The 25,445-nt window shown below is 39.0% G+C and overlaps 1 protein-coding gene across 1 annotated transcript in view; it reads right to left on the minus strand.

Annotated features, from left to right (window-relative positions):
• The window catches only part of CUBN (cubilin), a 155,121-nt gene that overhangs the window by 25,507 nt on the left and 104,169 nt on the right, over positions 1 to 25,445 (minus strand). The window contains exons 48-60 of the mRNA XM_056336735.1: positions 24,180 to 24,354; positions 22,954 to 23,132; positions 21,030 to 21,239; positions 20,604 to 20,744; positions 18,646 to 18,827; positions 16,918 to 17,089; positions 15,695 to 15,901; positions 12,518 to 12,667; positions 11,524 to 11,645; positions 9,484 to 9,709; positions 7,230 to 7,417; positions 4,760 to 4,916; positions 3,089 to 3,238 (exon numbers count right to left, since the gene is read on the minus strand). Of these exons, the coding sequence (XP_056192710.1) occupies positions 3,089 to 3,238; positions 4,760 to 4,916; positions 7,230 to 7,417; positions 9,484 to 9,709; positions 11,524 to 11,645; positions 12,518 to 12,667; positions 15,695 to 15,901; positions 16,918 to 17,089; positions 18,646 to 18,827; positions 20,604 to 20,744; positions 21,030 to 21,239; positions 22,954 to 23,132; positions 24,180 to 24,354 (2,259 nt within the window). The remainder of the gene's footprint in view (positions 1 to 3,088; positions 3,239 to 4,759; positions 4,917 to 7,229; positions 7,418 to 9,483; positions 9,710 to 11,523; positions 11,646 to 12,517; positions 12,668 to 15,694; positions 15,902 to 16,917; positions 17,090 to 18,645; positions 18,828 to 20,603; positions 20,745 to 21,029; positions 21,240 to 22,953; positions 23,133 to 24,179; positions 24,355 to 25,445) is intronic.

The following is a 25,445-nucleotide window of genomic DNA, read 5'->3' on the forward strand; positions in this document are numbered from 1 at the left end:
AGTTTTGCACAGGATGCAACATTCTTCAGGCTGCAAGTAAATCAGAGACTAAGCTAAATTCTATTCATAGGGTTAATCTTGCCTATGTTTTGCTGCCCAAATCTTAAGTATCTTGTGTAAGTTATTGTCTACTTCTTCTTGTAATAGTCAATGGTAAAGAGGGTGATGGGGGACTTCAGAAGGCATTTCATTCCACCTGTACAACACATCTGGTTTTGAGTTTAAAGTACTTTTTCTCTTCACTATAGGAGGAGATAAATCTAGATGATAACCTAAATTAGGTGTCTATTTTCAGAGGCTCAAAGTCTGATAAAACCAATTTTTCTACCTATCATGAAGCAGCCAATTTAGATTGAATTATGATCACAAAATCAACAAATGCAGTTCTTTCTTGCTCTGTTACTTGCTATATTTAGGGCTTAATAGAGATTTAATATTAAGTACATGCATGTCATATTCATTTCATTTCAGATACTGACATTATATCACTGCTGTGGGTTAATGGCCTCATTTGGAGTTGTTCTTTATAATCAGAGCAGGCGTCTCATCATAATTGAAAACATAACTACTCTATAGCAGAGATCCGTGACAAACCCATGAAGTCATTCAATTTTGTACCACTGTGTCTCTGCACTACAGGCAATTACTTTCTGCCTTCTAATTTTCTGGAAAAGATATATCAACCAGTTAATGTCAATGAGATATGTATGCCTTACAGGCATTATTTTAAATACTTCATTTCATTACTAAACAACCATGAAAAAAACAACAATTGGATTTCTTTTGAAAGGTCAAATAGGTAGTAAGTTATGTTAATTGGACATGTAACTAAACTTTAAAAAGCCAGTCCAGAATATCTGTACTAAATGGTTAAAATTTTAAAGGCCACACTCGGCAACAATCTTAATCAGGTGCAATGCTTCCTTGCATATGGAATAGCTGTAAATGTTTTTAACAGATGCTGCCACAAGTTGTTGTGCCTTTTCAAAAGAACTAAGGGAGTTCACGCTTGAAACCCTTAGGCACATGTGCTAAACATACTCAGTGAGACTGAAGAGTAAGTTTTCACTTTTGCACGATAGTTTATAAGATCATAGAATCATACAATAGTTTAGGTTAGAAAAGACTCTTAAGATCATCGAGTTCAACCATTAACCTAGCACTGCCAAGTCCACCACTAAATCGTGTCCCTAAGTGCCACATCTACACGTCTTTTAAACACCTCCAGGGATGATGACTCAGCCACCTCCCTGGGCAGCTTGTTCCAATCCTTGACCACCCTTTCAGCAAATAAATTTTTCCTAATATCCATCTAAACTTCCCCCGGAGCAAACTGAGGTCATTCCTCCTTGTCTTACCACTTGTATCTGGGAGAAGAGACCAATCCCCACTGCCTACAACCTCCTCTCAGGTAGTTGCAGAGAGCAATAAGGTCTCCCCTGAACCTCCTCCTCTCCAGGCTAAGCAACCCCAGTTCCCTCAGCCACTTCTCCTAAGACCTGTTCTCTAGACCCTTCACCAGCTTTGTTGCCCTTCTCTGGACATGCTCCAGCACCTCTATGTCTTTCTTGTATTTATTTGCATACCTCACATTTAAGTTTTCATGTAATTTCTGAACTTTTCAATCTTCTTTCCAATTTAAGCCCAGACAACTTCTCATTGCTACAGGGTTGTATTTTAAGATTTTTTGAAAAAACACTAATAATCAACTACTGAAGGAGTGTCATACTTCCTCTTTTAGAATCAAATGTCCTTTAGCTTATATCCACAGCTCTTTCATGTGATTGAGGACTTTTAGTTTGTGTAGCCTAAAGAAGCCTATAACAGTAAAGCAGCAAACTGCCCTACAAGAAGGAGAATATCTTTAGTATTTATTTAGCTCTGTGTTTATTATTATGTCTGTATCACTTACCTCTTTGCTTTGACCTTCTTGATTATAAAAGCTTGAATCCATTTAACTGAATGCACAAACAGAATACAGATCAGTAATGTACTCGTAGAGGTGTCAAAATTGGCATCATCTGATTCAGCCTAATGTTTTGTGTGTCTCCTGAATAATAATGTCCTCTAGATGAAGAACTTAACGTAATTTCTCTGGTTTACATTTCTTTTTTTTTTAAAAAAAACAAAAACGTATAGTAGCAGTTTGTCTTAGGGGAAGAAAAAAATGCTTCAGATAAAATCATAATCAAATCAAATCTTTGTCTCAGACCTAAATTAAGTTTGGACCAGAATACTTTTGAATTCTAAACAGTTTGAAAACTTAAAAAGACAATAAAAGAATCCTATTTGACATTATTCTTTGGTCTTAAGAAAAATTCAAATTATGCACCCCAGTTTAATAACAAATTACTTAAAAATCTCTTAGTCTAGGTGACTTCACAGGAACCAAATTAAGGTGGCCTCAAAATACAGGATGCCACCACCCAAGTAGTCTGGAGATACTGATTCCTTTGTGTTAACATTACATCTACACCCATACAAATTTGACCCTATCAAAGTTGGGCAAGTTTTACCATTCACACCAATGAGACCATGATATTAAACATATTATTTCTTGGCTAATTTTTGCTGAACTGGACAATCTCAAGAGGGACTTTTGTATACAATGTAACAACTTTTCTACGTTTTCAGTTACTGTAGTCTTCCATGTAGTTTCACATGTATATGTTTGTACATCCTTGTAAAACACCTGAGTAAAGGTGTATCTATTTTATCAGTTAAGGAAACAGAAGCACTGAAAAGAAAAACAGCTGGCCTAAGGTCAAAAAGATTGTAAGGCTCAATGGCAAAAAACCCCACAGAAGCAAAGACCCAAATTGGCCACAGTCACTCTTATACTCCAACCACCTGGCAAATTCCCGACTTCATTGCTGCAAGATATTCAGCAGGTGAGATCTAGCTTCACTCTTCAGTGATGCAAAACTGAACCCTGGAAACTATACCTGTAAAATGTTTTCTGTAAATGTTTTTCAGAATAGACCAGCAAATTAAACCATCAACCTTTTTCCATGATAGATGATTTGTATGTTTTCAAGAAAGAAGCTATACTTCACAGTATGTAGTGAAATTGTGAAGAACTAGTTACCTTCCAAGTGGAAAGTCTCAAACTCGAGGATCACCAGTGACTGTGGTCCCTGGTCTATGATATAACTGCAGTTCAGGTTGTTATCATACTGACTAGGGTAGTTAGGAGAGACGATACGACCTGCTGGGCTGGTGAAATTTACTCCACATCCTGCAAACATAAATAAAGAAGACATAATCCAGGTGATAACATCATTCCAGTTTTGCAGTGACAAAACCAGTAATATGCACAAGGACCTTACCTCACCTTAAGAGGCTGGACAAAAAATCAGGGAGAGTAGTATATATCATGATGGCAAAAGTAGGTCTTGCACACAAACACAGCAGTGGTTTTGGGAAACACAGACCCTTCCCACCTACAACCTCACACAGTATCTTGGAGTGTCTTGGACAAACCAGGCCATAGCTCCTCAGCCCACTGATGAGGACACAGCACTGCATTCTTATGGGTTTGGAGCCTGCACGTTTCAAAATCCCTTTGTACATATAAATTTAGCTGAGTTGGATGGGGTGTTAATGGTACACATCAGCAGTTTAGCCTCATTTGAAAACACCCATTTTAGCCCAAGTGGTACCATTCTTGCTTCATGCCTGACAGCCAGGAGGATACAGGCTGCTGTAGGGCATTTCTGGGTTGCTTTGCTATAAGCAGAGGCAGGAAAGGTTTGCCATCCTGAGCTTCTCAAGCACACAGAACTGCTCATTTAATGGAGCTCCTTCTGATCCTAATGACTTGCATGGCCTTGGGGTTTCTCTTTATTTTAAGCTACAGGCTTAAAGGAGTGCAGTGCATAGTGAAACGCTGGTATAAGATTAGCAGCAGGCATATGAAGCCTGTGATTGTCTCCACTAAGAGGTTGTTAGTTGGTACTGACAACACTAGTTCAGACATTATAAAAACAAAAGCAGTTTCCATTCAGAATTCCGTAAATTCCAGTGGTGTCTTCCTCTAAGCACTTAATTTCTCACTGTTTTAATCTGAATCCAGTGAAGGGAAAGTGGTTTCCTTTGGCAGCATTCTACAAAAACATCCTGAACAACAGACAACAATTGAGCATCACCTCCTACACTTCTGGTGGGTTTGACTTTCCCAAGCAGATGCCACGATTAAAGAAATGAAGAGGCCCAACCAAGAAATGCCACTTGAGCTATATGAAATGCAAATACAACAAAGCAAAGCAAAGGCCTGAGCAGGTAGTCATTTCTTCTCCTGAGAGCAGTTTATGTGAAGGGCATGGGCTATACCATACACAAGAGAAATTACCACAGTTTCAGCATGTGCCTTGGAAAGAATAGGGATAAAAATTCTAAAGGAGGAACTGATCCTTTTTAATTTTTAAAAAGATTATAGCTTTAGCTTCCAAGTATTTTAACTATGGAGAAACAAATTCTTAAATTTTATAGGCTATTCTTTTTTTTTTTTTTTTTGGCAGACCGGAAAGGCAAAAGTGGTTAAGAATAACTACGAAGTTATAGATGCATTGAGGATCTTTGGCAAGTCCAATACTGGAGCACACAGTAGCTCCATTGCATTCAGTAAGGAAACTCTTGGTTTCAAAACCTGGGCAGAGGCTTCAATGCCTTGTTGGACTGAGTTCTGAATTGCTACACACTTATCAAACTACTCCAAAATGGACCAACAGAGCAGCCATCTGGCTTTAATATTACTTACTGCTTATGAAAGATGCAGAGAAACCTTGCCCGGGAGCATCCTGAGATTGAAATACTGTAGTTACCACATTGTTTGGAGCAACAACAGGACCAGGAGCTGAACTTCCACATCCCATGGTTAACAAAGCTGTTGCTGCTTCTTCATTTCCTCTCCACACCTGACAAGCCCAGATCAGAAATGGTTTAGTGCTTTCAAAGCCGTTTGTGGGAACCCACCAGGAATTGCATATGCAATTGTTCTTTCCATAGACTTAGGGTAGGATTCATCTCACTGAATCTTAGAGATCTAAACTGGAGCTAATCACTCTCTATTCACTCTACAATCAGCGGAGACAACTTCTCCAAGGAGTGAATCACAGTGAATAACTTAGGTTGCCAGAGCCCTCTGAAGGGCATCTGGATGTCATTTGCTCAAACCACTGCTGATAATAAAGCACATGTAAATCAGGTCCAGGAAACCAGAGAAAAACATTTTATGCACATCATTACTACCTCCATTTTGTCTCTGCGAACTTATCTCCATACACCCTATGACTATGAATGTCTGTGTAGCAATGAATTATTAAATGCAATCCTTACATTATTCATAAGTCAACAAAACCCAAAGCTGTCATGCTAGGGTAATATAGAGGCATCAAACTGGAAGATCTGGATCCCTAATATCTAGTTTTGCTAATAAAAAATTACTCCCATTTTCGTTATGTTGTATTCACTTGTTCAATGACAAGTATCAAATCACTCAGAGTTAACAAAATAATATAATTCACAGAAAATATAATAAAGAAACAGACAATTCTTAAAAAATACTACTTCAGCTGTACCAATAGCCAATTTAAGTTTAATCAAACCATGCATGCAAGAAGCACGTGCAGGTTTAGGTAGGTATTTAAGTGAAACCCTCTTCAGGTAATCACTTAAACATGTACTTGAAGCTCACAGTTTAAGCACTGAATTTCAACACACATGTAAATAAAACACAGGCATAAATGTTTGATGTTTCTGAGTGCTTAAATAATTTCCTGAATCAGAATGTTTACTGCCAAGGATTAAAATGTCTGCTTTAAGAAAAATATATTTACTCTAATAATAAATTTATTTTTCATCAGTGTGTTGGAACAGGTTTTTTACTGGTACTTTATACCAAAAATATATTATATATAATGTTTAAAATAATGGGTTCAAAAGAAGTCTAGTGGTACTAGAACAACCACATGAAATTGTGGTTGCTCTAAGCAACCATTCTAGAAAGGGTTATCCAAGGGTTAGTGTGTAAATGTGGACATATTAATCACCTCATTCATCTGGCCAGGTATCTGAGGCAATGGATGCTCAAAGGATTAATATAAACTGGCATGGCCAAGATTTTGTGAAGTCACTGTTGATTTTGGATTCCCTTTTTTTGGCTGCTCATAATAAATGGAAGAAACTTGCACCTGTTCCACACTTTTTCATATCCAGACACCTTCATACATCTCAAATTGGACATTCAGAACTGGGGATGGACATCACCAAAAATTTCAGATTTTTCTCTATGGAGAAAATCTCCAGTTGACATAGTTTTGACTATGTCATTCAGAACGGTTTAGAAATCTGAAATTAAAGGACCTTTACTGAGTGGCATTAAGACTTCCATGTTAGTGAAATTTATCATTACATACTACATCAATTAATCGGTGGAGCAGGCTATGAAAAGATAAATCTATTAGGTGTTTTTTTTCCACAGCCTTAAAAAATGAGTGTAACTGTGGTTTGTACATTAGTAGGTATAGATCAGAATTAGTAGGTATAGATCAGGTGTACAGCTGCTCAGGTCTTCCTACATGTTGTCTAATTACATTTGCCCTTTTTTTTCAAGTGGGAGTTGTACTGCTGTGGAGAAAATGAGCACAAAACCACTGAACATATGCCAAATGCCTGAGAAAAAAAAAGGACCCTGAAAAATTCAAAGCATGTCCACTCCATTCGATTGCTTTGAAAACAAGCGGCTCTTTTCAACCTATGAAAGATAATAATGCTATCTTTGTTTTCTGAGATTAAAAAAGGAAGGATTAATGCAACTTGGACAGTTTATATAGTTATATAAAGAATTTTTGTGAAATTATAGTGTTACATTCCTGTTTTTTTACTCACTGGAGTAATTGAAAAGGACTTTTCATTACACTGTATTTTCTCATTATATCCTGGTTTTGAAGTCATATGTACTTTTTTTATATTTTTCATATTTGGGGGAGCATATAGGGTGATAGGACCCTGCTGGAAGTGGAACCTCAAGAACTGATAAAAATTAAAGATATATACAAGCCAGCTCTCAAGGCACACAGAAAATTGACTGTATTGGTACAAGGACTTGTTTGTATTTCCTGAATTTTGTGCCTTGACAATCCTAACCGTGATGGTTGAAAATAAAGTATTCTGGAATTGTGTCTTCTTAAAGCAGTGCTCTGCTCATCTAACACCAACAATTATTTTACCTTCACATAACTGCTCTGGCAACTTCCATTGGTATCTGGAATCTGGAAGTTACTGTGGAAGTTCATCTCCAAGTGTTTGCTTTCATGTGTAATGATGGTCCATGTGCATCTGGTGTTCACGGGAAAGTTTTGAGGCCAATGAGGAGACTTGATCATACCATTATCTGAATGAATGATTCCACCACACCCTGGAAAAAATAGTAATAGGCAGGAGAAATGTTCAAATATTTCCCGTTGGTGTCAGCTTTGAATGGCTGCTTGCTTCTGTGGCTTCAAGAGCAAGACAGGAAAACCCTGACACCCATCCAAACTTCATTTACCCCTCTTTTAATTAATTTTCTTTCTCCCACCCCTGCAGCAAGGAGGTAGGTACACTCTAGAGAAGGCCTTTCTTTGTATTTCACTTTTTCTTCTTCACAAGCTCCTTCTTCCCAGTTCATACCCTTTTGCTGTAGTCCGTCTATATACTGCTGACAAATACAAGTGTGTGTTGCTCAAAGAGAGAGTAAGGGTCAGAGATACATCAACAAGAAGCTGCTTCTGAGACTGTGCAGGCTCCTTCCCACATCCCACAGGATGCACATCATGACTGACAGCCATTCAGAACCCCCCCCGAGGGAAAAAAGCTCAATCTACTGCTGAATCCTCTTTTTTTCTCATTCTGCAACATGCGAATATTGCAGTTCCACATGTGAATCTACCCAAGGCACATCTGTTCACCCAGGGCTAAATGGTGACTTCTCCTCCAGCTCAGGGAGCCCTGTGGATCTCAGTGGGATTATGGAGAGGGCTGAAAAACATGCCTTTAAAAATTGTTAACAGATTCATTTATAGGGGGGAATAGGTGGTCATGGCTCAGTGGCAGCTCATGTTCTCATACATAATAAGTCTAGTTAATTTGAAACATACTCGCAAATACCATGCCAAGAATAATTTACTAGGGCTATGTGTACAGTACTAGCAACCCATTATTATTTCAGAGACGATCTAGTGAAAGGATGAATAAAGAGCAAAGAAAGGTTTGTAACATTATACTTTTTTTTCCTCTCAATTAAAAAATATGTATTAGCTTTAAAAGGAAGACTTTGTTTTTCATTCTTCTGTGTTAGAAAAAGTAATTGTGTTTAGAAGGATACGGGGCCAAGTTTTGGTCGCACAAACGTGAACCCAGAGATTCTCAGTGGACAAATGAGAAGAAAGCTGAAAGGAAACCAGGTACACAAAAAAGAAATCTCTTTTCACAGAGAAAATACTGGCTACACATTGCACATGTATGCTAATCTACACTACATCATTGAAGATGGCCCTCCTTGCACATGAAATCTCAGTGACAACAGGGAAGCGTCAAAAAACCTGCTTAGGTGACAGTGTATATTCACACAAGCACAGACTAGTGATATTTTTAAGACGACACCCCATCAACTGACTGTGTGACTACTGCTAGATTATTAACTGATGGAAAGCTGATCAGCATCAGCCAGAAGGTTTGCAGATGGAGGTGACACTAGAGAAAATACTGCCAGCTCTGTACTGAGGTAGGAAGGCACAATGAATTCTGCCCTGCCACCAACCAGCACATCTACACTTGCCTTTAGTCACCTCCTGAAGGACAGCGTGGAAATGGTGAGCTACCTTTTTTTTTTTTTTTTTTTTTTTAAATCCAGAGAGATGATAATTTCAACACAGGGAAGATGAACTTTTTTAAATGTACCAATTCAATCCTGGATGTGTACCAACTTCAAAGACATACCAACATCTCCACTAAAGTGCAAGAGTTTTAGGCTGTTGTCACATGTGCTCTTTGTTCTCAAAGCCTCTCTGTTGAGAACTCTGTTGAGAACTGACCCTTTTCCAGTTTTAAAGTGTTTAAACCAAGTCAAACTGTGAAACAATTCTTATTCAAGAAATGAAATGTCTTATAGTCACCGACAATAGATACCACTGCTGGGAAGATAATGGGCATAGTATCAGTTTGCAGACATCAAGAAACTGCCAGTGGGAGGCTTAAGAAGTACAAAATCAGTCCAAATTTGATTTAATTGTGTGAGATCAGACAACACTGGTTTAATACTTGACTTTTTTAGTGCTGGTTTCTCTCAAGAATGCTGAAGATGTTGGCATGTATTTCTTTCGTTCTTTAATGCAAACTTAATTAAAGAAGAGGAATCCTATTTCATTTTGTGATTGAAAGTGCTGTGTAGGCATGATGTACTGCTATGTTAGACCTGATAAAATCAGTATTTTTTTCTCTTACCTAGAGATTCTGCTGTCCATGTTGCATAAAAGCCACCTCCTTGAATTGAGTGATCAGAGTTGAAGATGACAACTAGCTTGTTGGAACCAGACTGAATAGTCCCAGGGGATGTGTTTCCACAATACTTTCCTATGACAGGAGACCCAGGAGAGCCACCATTCAGGATTGTAACAGAGTCCCACTTACAAAGCGAATGATTTTCGACGTGGAAGGCTGTAAAAGCAAGCTGCAACACACAAAAGTGGCATTCAGGAGCTAACACCAGCCACAGCAGAGGAGAGGTTAGAGCAGTTCCAGCCAGATCCCATAGCCATTCTAGCATGATTTCTCGGTATGCTCAGAAATCTGACCCTCACTTCACCTCGATCCTTTCCTGCAAGTATTGTTTGGAGCCTTGCCACTGTAAGTAACAGCAACTACTTAGCATGGAGACAGAAATGGAAGAGGAACACACAGGTTCAAAACTGGCATTATTGGGACTTAACCATATGTTTGAAGCTAAGTATGTGCTTCAAAAGGGTCTTGAATATGCGCAGGTTTCTGGTCATGAAATCTGAAGTTGCACTGTCAAATATAAGTAGCTATGTAAGCAGAAAGCCTTGGATTGTTTTCTTCCTATTATTTTGAGTCAGAATACTTAACAATTGCTAAAAATAATGCTAGTTTCCATTAAATCTGAGAGAAACAGTTGCATGGTTGGTTCCTGTGGCCCCAGATACATCACATAAATAGCCTGGGCTGGGCAGGCAGCTTCTGACCCTGTCTCCCTCCCACACTGATGCTGCTTGTCCTTGGAGTGATATGCACATGGGTGGGATTTCCAGTTTAAAAGACTTAGATTGATGATCCAGTAGATTCCTGGATTTGTTGATGTTGAAATATTAATGTACACTAATGACTGCCTGGCCCTCTTTCCGTAAGATTTTTTTTACCAGTTCTAGGATTGGCATCGTTGTGGAAAAGTTTAGCAAATACATAGTACTTCTTCCTGTAACTTGTGTGTGTATTCATTTCCAAAAGAACTCTGCCTGAGGCAAAGACCAAATACAAATTTAGCTCAAATGGTTTCAGTTCAGAACTCTACCAGTAAAAAAAAACTTGCAGCTTACACTGGAAAAAGTTTGTCTGCCTTCACAGAGGGGGCTGCTACTCAGTTCTTTTAAAAGTTCCATCTGATTAAGATTAGTTCTGCTTTAAACAAATTTGTGAAATAAACAGAAATTTTGTGTTCCACTAAAATAATCCTGTATTCCCTGAAGTATCTAGGCAGTGGTCAGAATATCATGCAGTAGAATAATTCGACCTATGGGTCTGTATTTCTAAAAAACACCTTTGTAGTTGTAAATAAGGAAAACATGATAGGGAAATTAGTGAAAGACATTACATATGAAAATCTCCAATGTTTTTTTTATGAAATTGCTTTTCAGATTATTTTTCTTATCTGGACCACAAATATCATTGATTGAACCTGTCTCCAAAGGATCAGTCAAATAATTCAGTAAGTGAAGTTTAGCACTGCTTGGTCATAAAGGTGCTTAAATTGGTGTCTCAGCAGTTTGGCTCAAGAAAGTAGCACCTCAGGCAGCCCATTAACAGTTATTGGGAAATAAAGAGTAGCACCTCACTGATGTAATTTGTACCAGCAATCACATTATCTGCCAGACTAACCATTAAGACATGAAAGTAACTTTCTAGTGGCTTTTAACTTTTCTGCCGATAAAAAAAATTCTATTCTCATGACAGTGAGGATATCCACGCTCATCTAATAACATGAGTTATTTCAGTTTCCTAAACATAGAAAGTCACTATTTAAAGCACAAGTCAGTGCGATGCTTTGAGGTCAAGTTAGACCTTTCAAAAAGCACAATCTGGTTTGGTTGTGTTATGTTTGTTTCCTCCACTTAAGTAAGGCTGATGGGGAGATATTCCATTCCCCCACATTTCTGATTTCCCAAGTTGTCTCAAACCTGTTCCTCAAGACTCAGAGGGTGCTTCTCACACTGCCAGCTGTGCACACAATCATAAAGTTGTGTTACTCACAGTGATGGTTTCGCCTTCAGGGGCTTCCAGCAACCAGGAGCAGCGACTCAGAGCGCTGTAAGGCTCTGGGTAGTTAGGACTTGAGATAACTCCCCTTCCACCTGACTGTACACCCCCACAGGCTGAAGAAAAAAAGTAATATTGCAATACATTTTCAGAACTGAACACTATAATCACATGAGTGAAAGATTATTAAGCTTGTAATAATAGCACTAAAATATATTTAAGTTGGACTGATATAGGTAAGGATGAACAATTTATCTGGGAAAATCCAAGTTTGAAAATCTTTGTCATTGAATACTGAGTAAACATATTCAATGACCTTGAAACTTTGCATTTATTCTGCTACTTCATATAATAAGTCTGTGAAACCTTCACCAGCTGACACTTACAGCTGCCTCTTCTACCTTATCTTACATTTATTTATCTCAGATTCCTAAGCAAACCAGTGCCATTCTTAGACCAACACAATCGAATCAAAAACTTGCTGGTGTGTCTAGATAAGCACCAAGGCTAAATTCAGCTGTGACAGGAAGAATAGTTGTGCTGGCATGTAAATGGCAAAGTTGTGTAATTTGCACTGATACAGCTTTAAGTGGATTTCAAAATGAGTGCAAAGGTTCAAGCAGCAGAATGCATTTCAGCCATGCTAGCACTCTGAAGGCCTATTCAAAGTAAGTCAAACTTGGCTGGTGTTACCTGTTACATCCCTATTCCCAAGAGCAAGCAGCTGTTCTGAGTGTTGCACTGCATTGCAAAAACTCAAATGCGGTTCAGGGAATGGGAACAGTAAGGCAGAAAATAAATCTGAAAGTTCAATTGCTAGCATATGTTTGCTTTAGATGGATATGAACAGTGGCAGGCACTGTGTAACTTCTGAGGACCTCTTTGAGAGCTGATCCCATAGCGTGTATTCTCAGCATCACCAAATGAATGGCAACAACCCTGAGAAGTGCCTCAGTCAGCAAGGGCAACAGTCTGTCAAGTCATTTACCTTCAAACGTGTAATGGGCCAAGAATCCTTTATCTTCTGTGTTTTCATCACTTACAAAGTGTACCCAGATCTGGGGGGCAGCTATGACTAGTGGCACAGATGGTGCTGCCTGACCGCAAAGTCTGGCTATTAGCTCGCCATCAGCATCCCCTGAATAAAGAAAGAAAAAAAAAATACATTTTTTGAATCCTAAAAGAGCTACAATAAAGAATAGCTAGGCAAATATGCATTTCAAATTGTTTTGACTAGAAAACAGAGAAAAGAACATATCACACAATAACTGATGATTTGTTAGGGGTAGAGTGCTGCAGTTCATTGCTGGGATCTAAAACTTAACAAGGAAGTTCTTTCCAAAGCTGTATTAATAATCCTTTTAATATCTTGGTCTCCTTCTCTCCTGTCCCTGCCATCCTGCATACTTCCATTTTGAATGACCCCTCAGACCCAGAACCACAGAAACTGTCCCAAAACTGCAAGTATTTTGGGGCAGAACAGCAGGAAGAGATGGCCTGAGGACCTGATCACATGGAAGACTATTGAGCCTGTTTGACATCCTCATTAACGTCAATTTAACGGGATTTTGAGTTTTCTACCATATAGGGATGTACTCCATCCATGAACAAGCTGTCACTATTGTATTAATAGCAGACATCTCTTTCCTAGCGAGCTCAACAAACTGTTCTCTGTATGGCAAAAAAACGTCAGCATTTGCTCAAATCATTGAAACCTAAAAGGAAAGCACAACACAGGCCACTGCACTTCTGTGACAATGAGTTTGCTCACGTTGGTGTAAGTTCTTATGCATCACACTGGTAGAAGTGCCAGTTTCTGTTTATTACTGATATATTCTCAGCAGAAGGAAAACAAGTGTAATAGTGTTCCTCACAACATCCAGGCAATGCCATTCCAGTTTGCTTCTTTAATAACACCAGACTGCTGGTCTTTAAAAGTCTCCATTCAAAAGCACCTCCTAACTCCATGCAGAGTGGCAGGCTGTTCTTGCAAAGAAGGCAGTAGAGCAAAAGTGAGAAACTTTACACACTCTTCAAAGCACTTTCACAGTTATTCCAAGTAATGTGGCTCAGTTAACTTCATCTTTCTGCCATATATAGTGACACAGCCACCATTTGAACTGCCTTAAAGCGTAGGGATAAAAGGGGACATATAATAGAAATCTATGAATGTAAATTACACAGAGAAATTCTAAAACCTGTCTTGTTAACATGCACTAAAAATGATACTGAGCTATAGAAGCAGAAGACCGTGCTAAATTATGGTTTGGAGAAAAATAGTAGTAACTACTTTAAGCATTAATATGTGAAGTGTAGTTTTTCTTTTTTGCACTTCCTACAAGGTGATTAACTGTGTGACCGATGCAACCCAGGTTACTTGGTCTCTGCAGTGTGAAAACTCACACCAGTCACTGCTTTCATGAATGGCCAGCTGGCCAGAGACATAGACTGTTGATAAACAGAAAATGTAAACACAAAGACTGTGCTGTAAAATTTGGTTCAAACTGAAGGGAATGATCTGAAAGACAAAATCAAGTCTTCCACAAAAGCCAAAAGTTAGGAGTATATTTCACTGTACAATATGTTCAGCTGTATTACCATGTGCAGAATACATACACATGCCGGATAATTTAATAACTTCATATAAAACCTTACCCTAAGAAATTTGAAATATTTATCTATTTAGATCAAATATTTCTTATTGAACACAAGAAGTCGATTCTGCTTTTTTTTTTTTTCTTTTTTTTTCCTCCATTCAGTACCATGAAGTGTGTTGTATGGGTAACTCAAAAGAATTTTACGCATCTGAGCTTCATTTGGGGCTCTTGGGTAACTTACTGTTGAATTGGACCTTTCCTCAAGTTCATATCTGCTGTGTTGAGAGTCTTAAACAGCACCTGCCTGAGGGTTTCTGCACTATTTGCATCTCAGTGCTCACTAATGTTACTTGTCAGCATACACAGATGAATTAGGGCATTCTGCCTTTGACAGGAGACTGGTTGTGAAACTGAAGATCCATCAGCATGGCCAAAATGAACATTACTATTCAGATGACAAAATTGTGTAAAGTAAAACAAGACTGCATTTTTTCCTCTTTCTTTTGTAATTCCCAGAGGCCTGAGGTTCACAGCAGTGAGAGTAGTGGGAACTGATGAGTAATGGACTGGATATATTTTGTTATTTCTTTCTCTGAGTTCTCTTTCTATTATTTCCCAGCTCCAGTGCATACATGGGAGGGAATTGTTAGGCCTCACAGCTATGTGTGCTTTGGCTCTACACAGGACAAACCGATGCTATGCAACCAAGGGCTCTTCTTCAAATGAATGCAAATAAGGATATAACAGATTCCTGCTCTCACCCCCCACCTTTCAGAAACGATTTCCTGGTAAATTAGAACCTGTCTCTCTGGGACTCACAGTTACAGCCTCTCAGCGAAGAAGACAGCTGGAGCTTTTCTACTACACTTGGCATTACCTGAGTGACTTTCATATGACATTTCCAGTTGCTTGTTCTTGTGGATAGCTAAAGATGCTCAAATTTGCAGAGATGTTACTGATGCATTAATCCTGTGATTGTTTTCCTTTTAAATGCTTTAGTCAGTAGTTTGTGATGCAGTCTCATGGGAAATAGGGATTTGCTTTTGAAGAACTGTCTTAAGGAGTGCAAAAGAGAGGTATGAAGAGGGTATGCAGCACAGAGGCTAATAATAATTAAAACATTCTTTACTCCACTCCTGCTGTCCCTGGAGATATTTCAGGAACAGGGAGAGAATGGGCTGTGGACCCAATATATTGTGTTGATGACTCCAGCTTCTCCTTACTTCCATCTTTAAAGGGAGGTGAAGTGAAATTCACATTGTCCCTTGTAAAGAGAGTGTCAGGTGTGTACTGCACCCACCAAAACAATTTATCCCCCTGAGATACCTATCCAGTTTTCCATTTTCTCCTCTGAAAGAAAGGCTGACCAAATTCATGCATCAATTGCTGTGGTAGTGAAATCCCACTCCTGGTCTAGGAGGCAGCATGGAAGGCATGCATGTGAACACTCTCAAATATACAGGTCCTGCAAGAGTCATTGTCTTCAAATATATGAACAAGATTTGGCACACAATTGCACGACCAGGATCTTGACAGGCCTTATCCCTTTTCCTGCTGAACATACAAACCTATTCGTAGCTCTAGGTAGTCGTACTGGCAGTCCTGGTGATGTTCCATGTGGAAATCTTCGAAAGACACATATATGGATGAATTATAGTGGGAGGGGCTTTCAATGGTCCATTCACAATTCAGGTTACTCGTGTAATTTTTGATGCCATCATAACCAGGAGAAGAGAAATTCCCACCTGTATATCCCATCAGGGTTCCCCCACAAACTGCAGAAACAAAATATAATTTATCTTAAAATAGTAATAATTCTTGTATGAAGAGAAATCTTGCCCCTGTTTTTCAGATATGCTCATGTCAGCATGCATATGTGCTGATTAGATCAAAAAATTTTCCGTCTTCTCCTTTTTTTATAATTTACTGCTGCATACAAGGCAATTCTTGCCCAGTGTCCTGGAATTTATTGGCAAGTCTTTAAAAACACATGAGTAAAGCAAAGAACAAGAATTATGCACAGTATCAAATAAAATACTTCAGCAGTGCCATCAATACATCAAAACAGGCATTATTTAACATTTTGATAAAATTCCCCTGCAGCTCCAGTTCAGTATTGCTCAGCCCTACCCATTACCCAATTTTAGGCTCAGGAGAAGATTTTTCGGGAACACACCCTCAAAAGCAGTACACTTTTGCTATAGTAGGATGCTTGGGGGGGGAGTTGGAAAATCAAGTTTGAAAGACTCAAGGCTGTAGTCTGTAGTAGTAAGGCTCCTCCAGCTGCCTCCGCTCTGGAGGCTGAGCTTGCAAAAGTAGGTTAAGCTGCACTTTCTCACAAGCTACAATAAAATAATTACACATACACACACGCACGCACACCCCGAGTAATAAAGAAGCACCTGAATTATTCAGTTTGTCTACAGCACTGTGCCTTTTGGATCTTTTCATGGAATAAGGCCATTTCAGCCCATCTTTTACTCCAGACTAAGTACATAACAATAAATCAGTAGTAATAGTAAAGGACTATGATCCATAACAGAGGTTATTCTTTCGATTTGAAGTTTGACATAACAGGCAGATGAAGTCTGTAACCCCCAGAGACTCCCCATTTTTTCAAGTCCTTTCAAATAATTGAAGATACACATCTACTCCCATCCAGAGACGCAAGAGAGGAAAACGGTATCACAGATTTGTTATCTGTTTAGGTCATTTTTTTGACATGTGCCAGTACTTTAGCTATGAAATGACTCACCAAAGATCAATCACTTAATTCAGAAACATACACTACCTGCATCTTCACTAGATGAATATGAGACACTGAAGCCTCTGGTTGCATGGGACATATCTGTCACCAAGATGACTTTCATTGTGTTTCCAGAGGATTTTACCTCAGTGCCTGGATTTACCTCTCCACACAGTTTGGCCAGCTGGGGAGAGTTTTGTCTGAGGCCATTGTAAACCTGTTGGGTCAAAATAAACTCTTCTGAGATCAAAATACAGTCTTAAGAGCATCTCCTGTATCATTTAACAGTGCTTCGCATCTTTAATACAAGGGTCAGTGGTGTCACGCATAGGAGGTTAGCTCCCAAATCTACTCAAAACCTTGGAACAAACTTCCACTGCCTAGAGTGGATGAGGCTCTGAAGTGAAACAGCAAAAATACCTTGCCTATTTTGGTGAAACACAAACATATTGCCCCTCTGCCTCTTTTTTTTTCTTTTTAAAAACAGGAATTGAAATGGTTTTATTGGAAAAAATACTGTACTTAGCTCAATATTTATATCTTCAATCACTTAATAATGCCAGCTACTGATCATATTCATTCCATTTCAAATGACTGTCTTTGTATTCTTGTTAAAGCCAACATCATCTTTATCAAAATCTTCTCCAACATACTGAGGGCTGGTGGGCATTTTTTATTAATTCAAATATTTCACTTGATGATCCAGAGGTATTTTGCTCAATTTCCTTCATGCAGCCTTTAGCCTAGGACTTAAATTCCTTCTTTCTAATTCTACCTCAGCAGTGCAAGCAAGGCAGAAATATCCCACTGAGATTTGGAATATATTAGGGTGTCGAAGGCACAAAAGCTGGCAAGACAGATCTTCCTTTAAGAGATCATTACTTCATTAATCAATAAAAGCTAGCTCCCCATGGTGTCTAAAGCATCTGCAAAGGAAAACAAGGGAAACATCATCTACAAATCTCGAGGGAAAGCTACTTCACCCCCTTACACTTGTGCATGGGCCAGCATCTGATACTAAAGCCAATTCCCATGTTTGCACTGCTAATCTGAGCAAACGGGAAACTAAACTCGATCTCCCATTGCTGCAATTTCATAGAGGTATCATGTTTCTGAGGCATTTGTACATCTGAACATGTCCAGTTCTGTGTGCCAGGTTTGGTTGGTTGGTTGGTTTGGGGTTTTTTCCCTCTAAATAAGCAAAAATCTAAAATAACCATGATGACCAATATCTATCTTTTTGGAGATGGAGGGTGATAAACAGGTAGAATTTCTTGGGTTTTCCGGATTTCTCTTTCAGAATATGCAAATGCCAACCCAGTAGTAGCTATTTGTTGCAATCTCTGGCTTTCTCTCCCTCTCTCTCTTTTTTTATTTTTTTATTTAATTGGCAACAGTAACAACAGCAGTAACAACCTCCAAAGTCAAGAGACCTGAAACCAACAGATGGACTTTGTGTTCACAGAAAAGAGACATTGAAAGCTTTCAAAAACCCCAGAGCTTTTTTCCATAATCAATAAAGAGCCAATTCCAATGATTTCTTGAAGTCCTCCCCTCTGTCTGGACCACAAAATTTCCATACTCTAAAACAAGCAGATGAGTTTAGACAACATACAGAGCGAACTTTTATTTATCTGTTTACTTCAGATTAAATTATAATTTGTCTTAAAATCAGATGTAGACCTATAACTGACATTTCAGATCTATTACACCCATTAATGCTCCATAAAGGGATTAGGAAGAGCATTTTCTGCCCTCACACCCAATACTCACAGCCACATAATCTAATGAGCACCTCCAGTGTTCTTCCGTTTTCATATCATTAAAGGTGAGAGTCACACGCCGACCTTCTTCCACTGTGATCCTCCATTCACACACTCGGTTATGTGGGTATAGGTTGGGATAGTTGGGTGAAGTAAATGTTCCAACAGGGGCAGTAAAATCCCCACCACATTCTGAAATATCCAAATATTGGGACACTTCTTAAAGTATTGCTTACAGAGTTAGAGCAAAAAATCATTAATAATGCAAGAAAAAGAAATGATGAAAGGTTGATTTGATATGCCTATCCTGTACATATGTTTGTCTGAACAGCAAAGTCCCAGCCAGTCTTTATCACTCATCCATAAATGTAGTTAAATATTAATTGACCATAGCAGCTCCTTTTAGTCTAATTATTAATAATCCCTTCTCTGAAGGGCTCATGTCAGGCTTCAGAAACCTAAGTGACCCACAGACTTTAATGTCAAGTGACACAAGCCTTTCACTGTGGCAGGACTGAGGCATTTTTGTCTTTCACGTGCCTGAGCAGAGCTACAAAGAATGAGCAGGGTCTTGGAGCAGATTATAATGAAGGATGCATTTTTCCTTTGCTGGTTAACAGAGGTAGAGAAAAAGCTTTCAGGGATTTTTATCAACATCTTCTCAGTACCATTATTTTCTGGTTTTCCTATCTTAGGAATATCAAACTGTGCTCTGAGGAAAAATACTAAAGGTCTTGGGTATAGAGTGCATTTTTCTTCTGAGACTAATGGAATAATTTTATGAGTCTACACTTAAGTTTCCTTTTAAAACACAGAGATATAGTTTAATGGGCTGCAGTGAGAGATTTAGTCCCTTTCCTCACCCTTATGGACTCCTGCAAAATAGTCTAATATGTGTATCCATCTGCATTAAATTTTACCTAAATACATTTTCTCTTTCATGGTTGCTTAACAGGGTCCTGGGAGTGGAATAGCATTCTTTTGTAGTTTGTTTCCCCGTCTGTTAATTATTGCAGAAGCAAACAATAAGGAAGCTTTCAGCTGAGCTTTTAAATGAGCTACAAGGAGTTAAGAAGGGTTGGCAGGAGATTTTTCTAGACCACTACTGTAACGACTTTCTTGAAAAGTAGCCGTGTTTTTGGTAGGACAAACATTGCTTGGCATTGCATGGGCACTAAAGAACGTGAAAGAGAAGTGTGAAGCAGGAATAGGTCTATGTCCTTAGCCCTGATCAGAACGGCTCTTCAAAATCATTGTGCTCAGGACAAGAGGCAATGGTCACAAACTGAATCACAGGAAATTCCACCTGAACATATGAAAACACTTTTCACTGTGAGGGTTGCTGAACACTGGAATAGCTTGCAGAGGGGTTTGGGGAGTATCTAGCCCCGGAGATACTCAAAACCCAACTGGCCACAGTCCTGAGCAACTTCCCCTACCTGACCCTGCTGGAGCAGGGGGGTTGGACTACCTCATCTCCAGAGGCCCTTTCCAACCTCAATGGCTCTGCAGTTCTGTGATCCTGCTTTAAAACCACTGGTTAAAACCAATTTGGTTTAGGGAGATTTAAGAATACCACTCACCTCAGAAGGACAGAATAACATAAAGGAAAATCACAGCATTTCTTTACCTTTCCCCTCATCAAGAGGGTTGTGGGAAGGGAATGTTAGGACATCCCTGGACTGACTGCTGGAGAAAAAAAGGTGTGGAAGAATGTGCTTCATCATATGAGATCTGTCACCGATGGCAACATCCATTATAGCAGGAGACTGCTTGCCTCCCAAAACTTTCAGCTCGGTTAAGTAGTGATCAGAAAGCTCTAGTCACACTTCCTCTGGAGTTTAAATTTAAGAGCAAATACACACCACTCCAAGAATAAGTGATCTACAATATATGCTGTAGCAGTGCAGTTATGGTCTGTGGTATATGTTGATTCCTGCAAGTAATTTGCAACCTTAAAAATCCAACCTTCGGTACTGGAATCAAAGCACAGTCTGAATCCTTGGGCATTGACTGATCCATCAGTGACAAACTTGACATAAGCAAAACTGTCAGAGGTGTCCACAGCATCAGGGAGAGTATTACCACAGTACCTGCCCAACAAATTTCCTGCAAAAAATCACATACAGAAAGACAATTTTCTATCAATACATTATTTATATTTATATTGAAGGATCACTTTGCAATTTAACTGGACAGGCAGGGGTATACTAGTAAAATGAAGTTACTGCTGCAAAACAGAAGGGGGGTTTTGTCTTTGCTTCAGCAAGAAAGGCAGACAGAAGCAAACACTGTACTTTGAAAAGGCTCGCTTTGTACCCAAAAGGAAATCTCTGGTGAGGTTTTGTAGTAATATTAGGGAAGGGAAGACAAATACTGAAATAATTCTCAGACCAGAAGCGTTGTATTCTCGGATCTCCACAAAGTCATTTGTGCACATGGAGGAGTTTTGAATATCCAGGCCTTCTAGTCTGATGGTAAGATAGTGGCCCCTGGGGCCCTGCAGAAACCATTCACATAGCAGGTTGTCTCGATAATGAAGCTCAGGATACCCCATGCTTTCAATGACACCAGTTAGTCCTACCACTGTCCCGCCACAGGGAGCTGCAAAAGAAAGAACATTGGTTGACTCAAGGATGTCAGAGAGATGACCCTTCTCCTAAACAAGACTTAAAGTTATGGCACATCTGACTTGTTCTCTAACTGTGATATGAAAACAGGAATTGCATTCCAGTTAAAAATCTTCCACATTCTCCTTCTAACTCAATCAGTCCTAGTTTGGTTTGGGGTTTTGTTGTGGTTTTTTTTTCTCTGCACACTCCCTCACCATCATAAGCATCCCTTCCTCTCTGTCATATCTCTTGTTAATTTAAATAAACTCACAGGTTCCAAGCTATCAAATACCTTAACTCACAGGTTCAAATATCTACCCACGTCTATATTTACCAGAAAATCTTGGAAAGATGTACCAGATTATTATAAAGAACTTTAGTTTGGTGAATGTGAATCTTATTTTTTTATGACTGACTAAAGTTGACTGCTGATTTGGGCCTACAGCTATGGTTCAGACTCCTCTTTCCTGCCCCTTCCTGTTCACACTCCCTTCCTTGTGATGCCTTGGTACGTAATCACTGCACAGTTTGGGAAACAACCAGTTATTTTGAGTTTTCTTTCTCTGAAAACTCATTTCTCTGTGGTACCTGCAAACTTAAGTTTGTCATACTAAGGCTTACAGCAAATAATATTCCTTGGTGGAATTTATTGGATTTTACAGTGTATTGTGTGTTTGCCAGTTACAATCTTTTCATGGCAATAACAGTTGTGTTCATACCATTCACTCTTCTAAGTGATTAGCGCTTTGTTCCAGGATGACTGGCATACAGCTGAGATACTGTAAATCTGTTATGCATAAATATAAATTATGGCTTCATATACTAACAATGTGTTCTTGCAAGTTGCTTCAGTTTTCACATTCAGAAATACAATAGCACGCTATATTGGCTTAAGTGTTTGAGATCTAACACAATCAGCAAAATTCTGTGTAAAGCAATATAGTCCAGTGCTTCACCTCTGAGAAATTATCAGTCCTAGACTTTCCTATATGGGTGATACTAACGTAATAGCTGGTACTTTGTGAAGATTATTAACATTATCAAAACTAAAAAAGTAGCATATTTCTGAATCTGATGTAAGACTATTTTGTATTTAAAACTTCGCTAGTGCTTTCTAATCCTGTTTTTGTAGCTTAAGAGCAAATAATTTTAAAGTATTTCTTTTCCCAGCTGACTAATAATGATTCCCATTGTTCATTCCTTTTTCAGTCCACTGTTGTGTAGCCCCTGTCTAGCAGCATTGTTACTATACATTGATTTACATTTACATAAAGAAGCTCCTAATTTGTTCTCCTCCGGCCAGCTCTTATCAGATCTTTGCATTCCCCTTCAGGATCCTGTTCATGAAAGTGACACTAAGTTTGCATGCTGAAAATCAAATCATGTTACATGGTTTTATCCATGTCAACCTTTTTTCTACTGCCCCTTTGATGATAACCTCCTGTCAACACAATTCAGTCATTTTTTTCTACTACTGCAGATCTATGAGCATTTTCCTATTCTTACTTCCATAATTTTCACTTCTTGCTAGGTGCAGAATATGCTTATGTTATATATGATGATTCTGATGCCTTAGCTCTAACACTAATTGAGAGGCATCTCTGTCAGTCCACCTGATAGGCATGACTTAAGCCCCATTACAAAAGCCTGACACTTGAGACCAAATATTCTCTAAAATCAGAGAAACTGACAAATGGAAGCATTACCAATGGTGTATTTAGCATTGAATCCCACATGTGTGGCACTGCTGTCAGACCTGAACCTCAGGTACATGACAGCTCCTGAGGATCTCTGTGAGCCTGGCATGAAGCCTCCACACAGCTTGGCAATGATGGGGGCAGTGGAGTCAGCGCCGTTGCGTAGCTCTAGGTAACTGGAAGTACAGCTAAAAGAGAATTTTCTGTTTAATGTATAGCAGTAACAGTTTGAAATCTTTTCAGTATGTGCACAAAGCCATGAAGCTGTAGTGAATTAGATCAGTTTCCATGCAATGTGATCAGAACAGAATTAACAAGTCCATAATCCGTGATAGTTACGTAACATTTGAATCAAAAGAGGTGCTAGAAACATTGAGAAAGATTTATCCCAAGGCCAGTCTATGATCAGAGCAGATCGGACAGAGGCAAGTCCTGAGCAGGGGTATGAAAAAGCCCTGATAAAGCAGTTGTGACCATCTTTAATAGGTATTTTTTTGGGCAGCATTCAGATTCAGCAGATATCCCCTATTAAGTCTCATTGGTGACTGCTGAATTAAGGAACAGATATAAGATGAAGGGAATAAAAATTCAAACCTGGGGGCTTACTTAGGTGGGCATAGAAAGAGCCAAAATACCTTAAGTAACAGCTTTGCTTTCAGAATGGTGCAGTGTCCTGGGAAGCCAGAAAGGACACCTTTGGGATTCTGTGTCCTGCACCATTTTTTCTGGACACAATCTCACAGGTGGTGCTCACCTTTGCCATATAGTGAGCCAGCTCTGTATCAATGAAGATACATCAGCTCGAAACTAGGCCTTGTTTTGTGCTTTAGACAGGGAGTGCAAAACATGCAGACCCATTGCAAATCAGCAGACAGGCAATGGAGGAGGGAGACAAATGATTGTGGTGGCAATCCATTGGATTTAAAAGCACCTGAGAGTCAAAATTACTGCAAATCTGAATATGAAAGGACTAGAGGGCACAGATTTTCCGGAAAGCACCTTCCTACCACAGATGCTTCCTCTCTGTCTATTAATTTCTGTCATACACTGCAAAGTCCTAGGAATGTGTATCAGTAGCCTGATAACTTCAGTGATCTCTCTAAAAAAATTCCTAAGCAGTTTTGATTATAAAACTGCATGCAAGTGTGCTGTGAGGAATCAGAGAAAGTAACAGGGAAAGAAGAATCAGAATGCAATCTCTGAAGAAACACAGGGAAAATAATGTGGAGGTATACTTCGGTGAAGGTTCAATGTAAAACTGGTCTTCAAATTGCAGTTCTACTGCATGTCCATTAGGTGCAGTTATGGTCCAGACACAGTCAGCATGTGGCGGATAATTGCTTGGATAGTTAGGGGAAGATATATATCCACTGGGGTTGAAATCATTGATATAAATATTCCCTCCACAAGCTGGGAAAGAAAAGATCACCAGTAAAAAACAACATTAAGGAAATGGGCGAGGCATCAAAAATATGAGCTATCAGTATATTCCAACAGTTTCCTTTTGGTGTCATATAGTGGCATCAAAAACAAATGCATTTTACTGCATACTGTGGGAAAACATTTTCATGCAGTAGAATCCTATGTTCCTGTGCTCCTGCTTACGTAGTCCTCCTCACTCCCAAATGTTCAGGGCCCTGAATTAAACTGCTCTTAGTTCTACCTCGGATTCCTTCTAAACCAAAGAAAAAACGTATTTCTTGCCTTGTTCCTACCGTCAGACCTATCAATACTTCTGTGAATCATTCGCCACTTCTGCTTTCCAAAAGTTGAAATGTCTGTTTGAGACAATAACGAATCTGTGAGGAATGCCAGTCAGAGCAAACATGAGGATTTGGTCAGGTCCTTTATCCTACAAAAATATCTTTATTTTGACCAGAACCTTTCTGTCAAAAACACACACTATGTTCTAGCAATACTGGTTTAACAGAGGGTTTTAGTCAAGTTTCATAAATCGAAATGCTAGAAATACTATTGTACAGCTTCACCTATTCCCTTCATGAATCTCCTACAGTAATGCTAAGAATGATTCTTTGTGGCAGCAGGGAAAAGCAGGCAGAAAACAAGCAGGTACCTAAATTTTTGAGTAGAGTGACAGGTTGCTTTAGTTGTGTTTAGTTATACTGTTTAACAGGAGGTCTCCTGCTGTTCCAAGTGGCATATGTCATGATACAGTGGAATAACTGCAAATACCAAGTCCCTGATTTACTCCTGAGCTCTGTGTCTCCATTTTTTTCATTCTTCCAAAAAATGTTAGCTCTGGCAGGGAATGCTATTTTCTCAGCAGAGAGAGAGTAAAAGTTGTGAGAAATCTTACCAGCTTTCTAGATGTGCTAGCCTAAATAATTCCTTGTTTAGCACTTGCACTGGGTATCATACGTTTAAAATAATGTTCTTATTTCCATGGGTTTTTTCCAATCCTGTATGAATTTTGAACACCTCTTCCTAACTATAGATGCTACTTCCACGCCAAAGGGTTTCCCATAAGTTTTTTTTTAAAC

The sequence above is a fragment of the Falco biarmicus genome, chromosome 4 (assembly GCF_023638135.1).
Source record: "Falco biarmicus isolate bFalBia1 chromosome 4, bFalBia1.pri, whole genome shotgun sequence".
Classification (NCBI taxonomy): domain Eukaryota; kingdom Metazoa; phylum Chordata; class Aves; order Falconiformes; family Falconidae; genus Falco; species Falco biarmicus.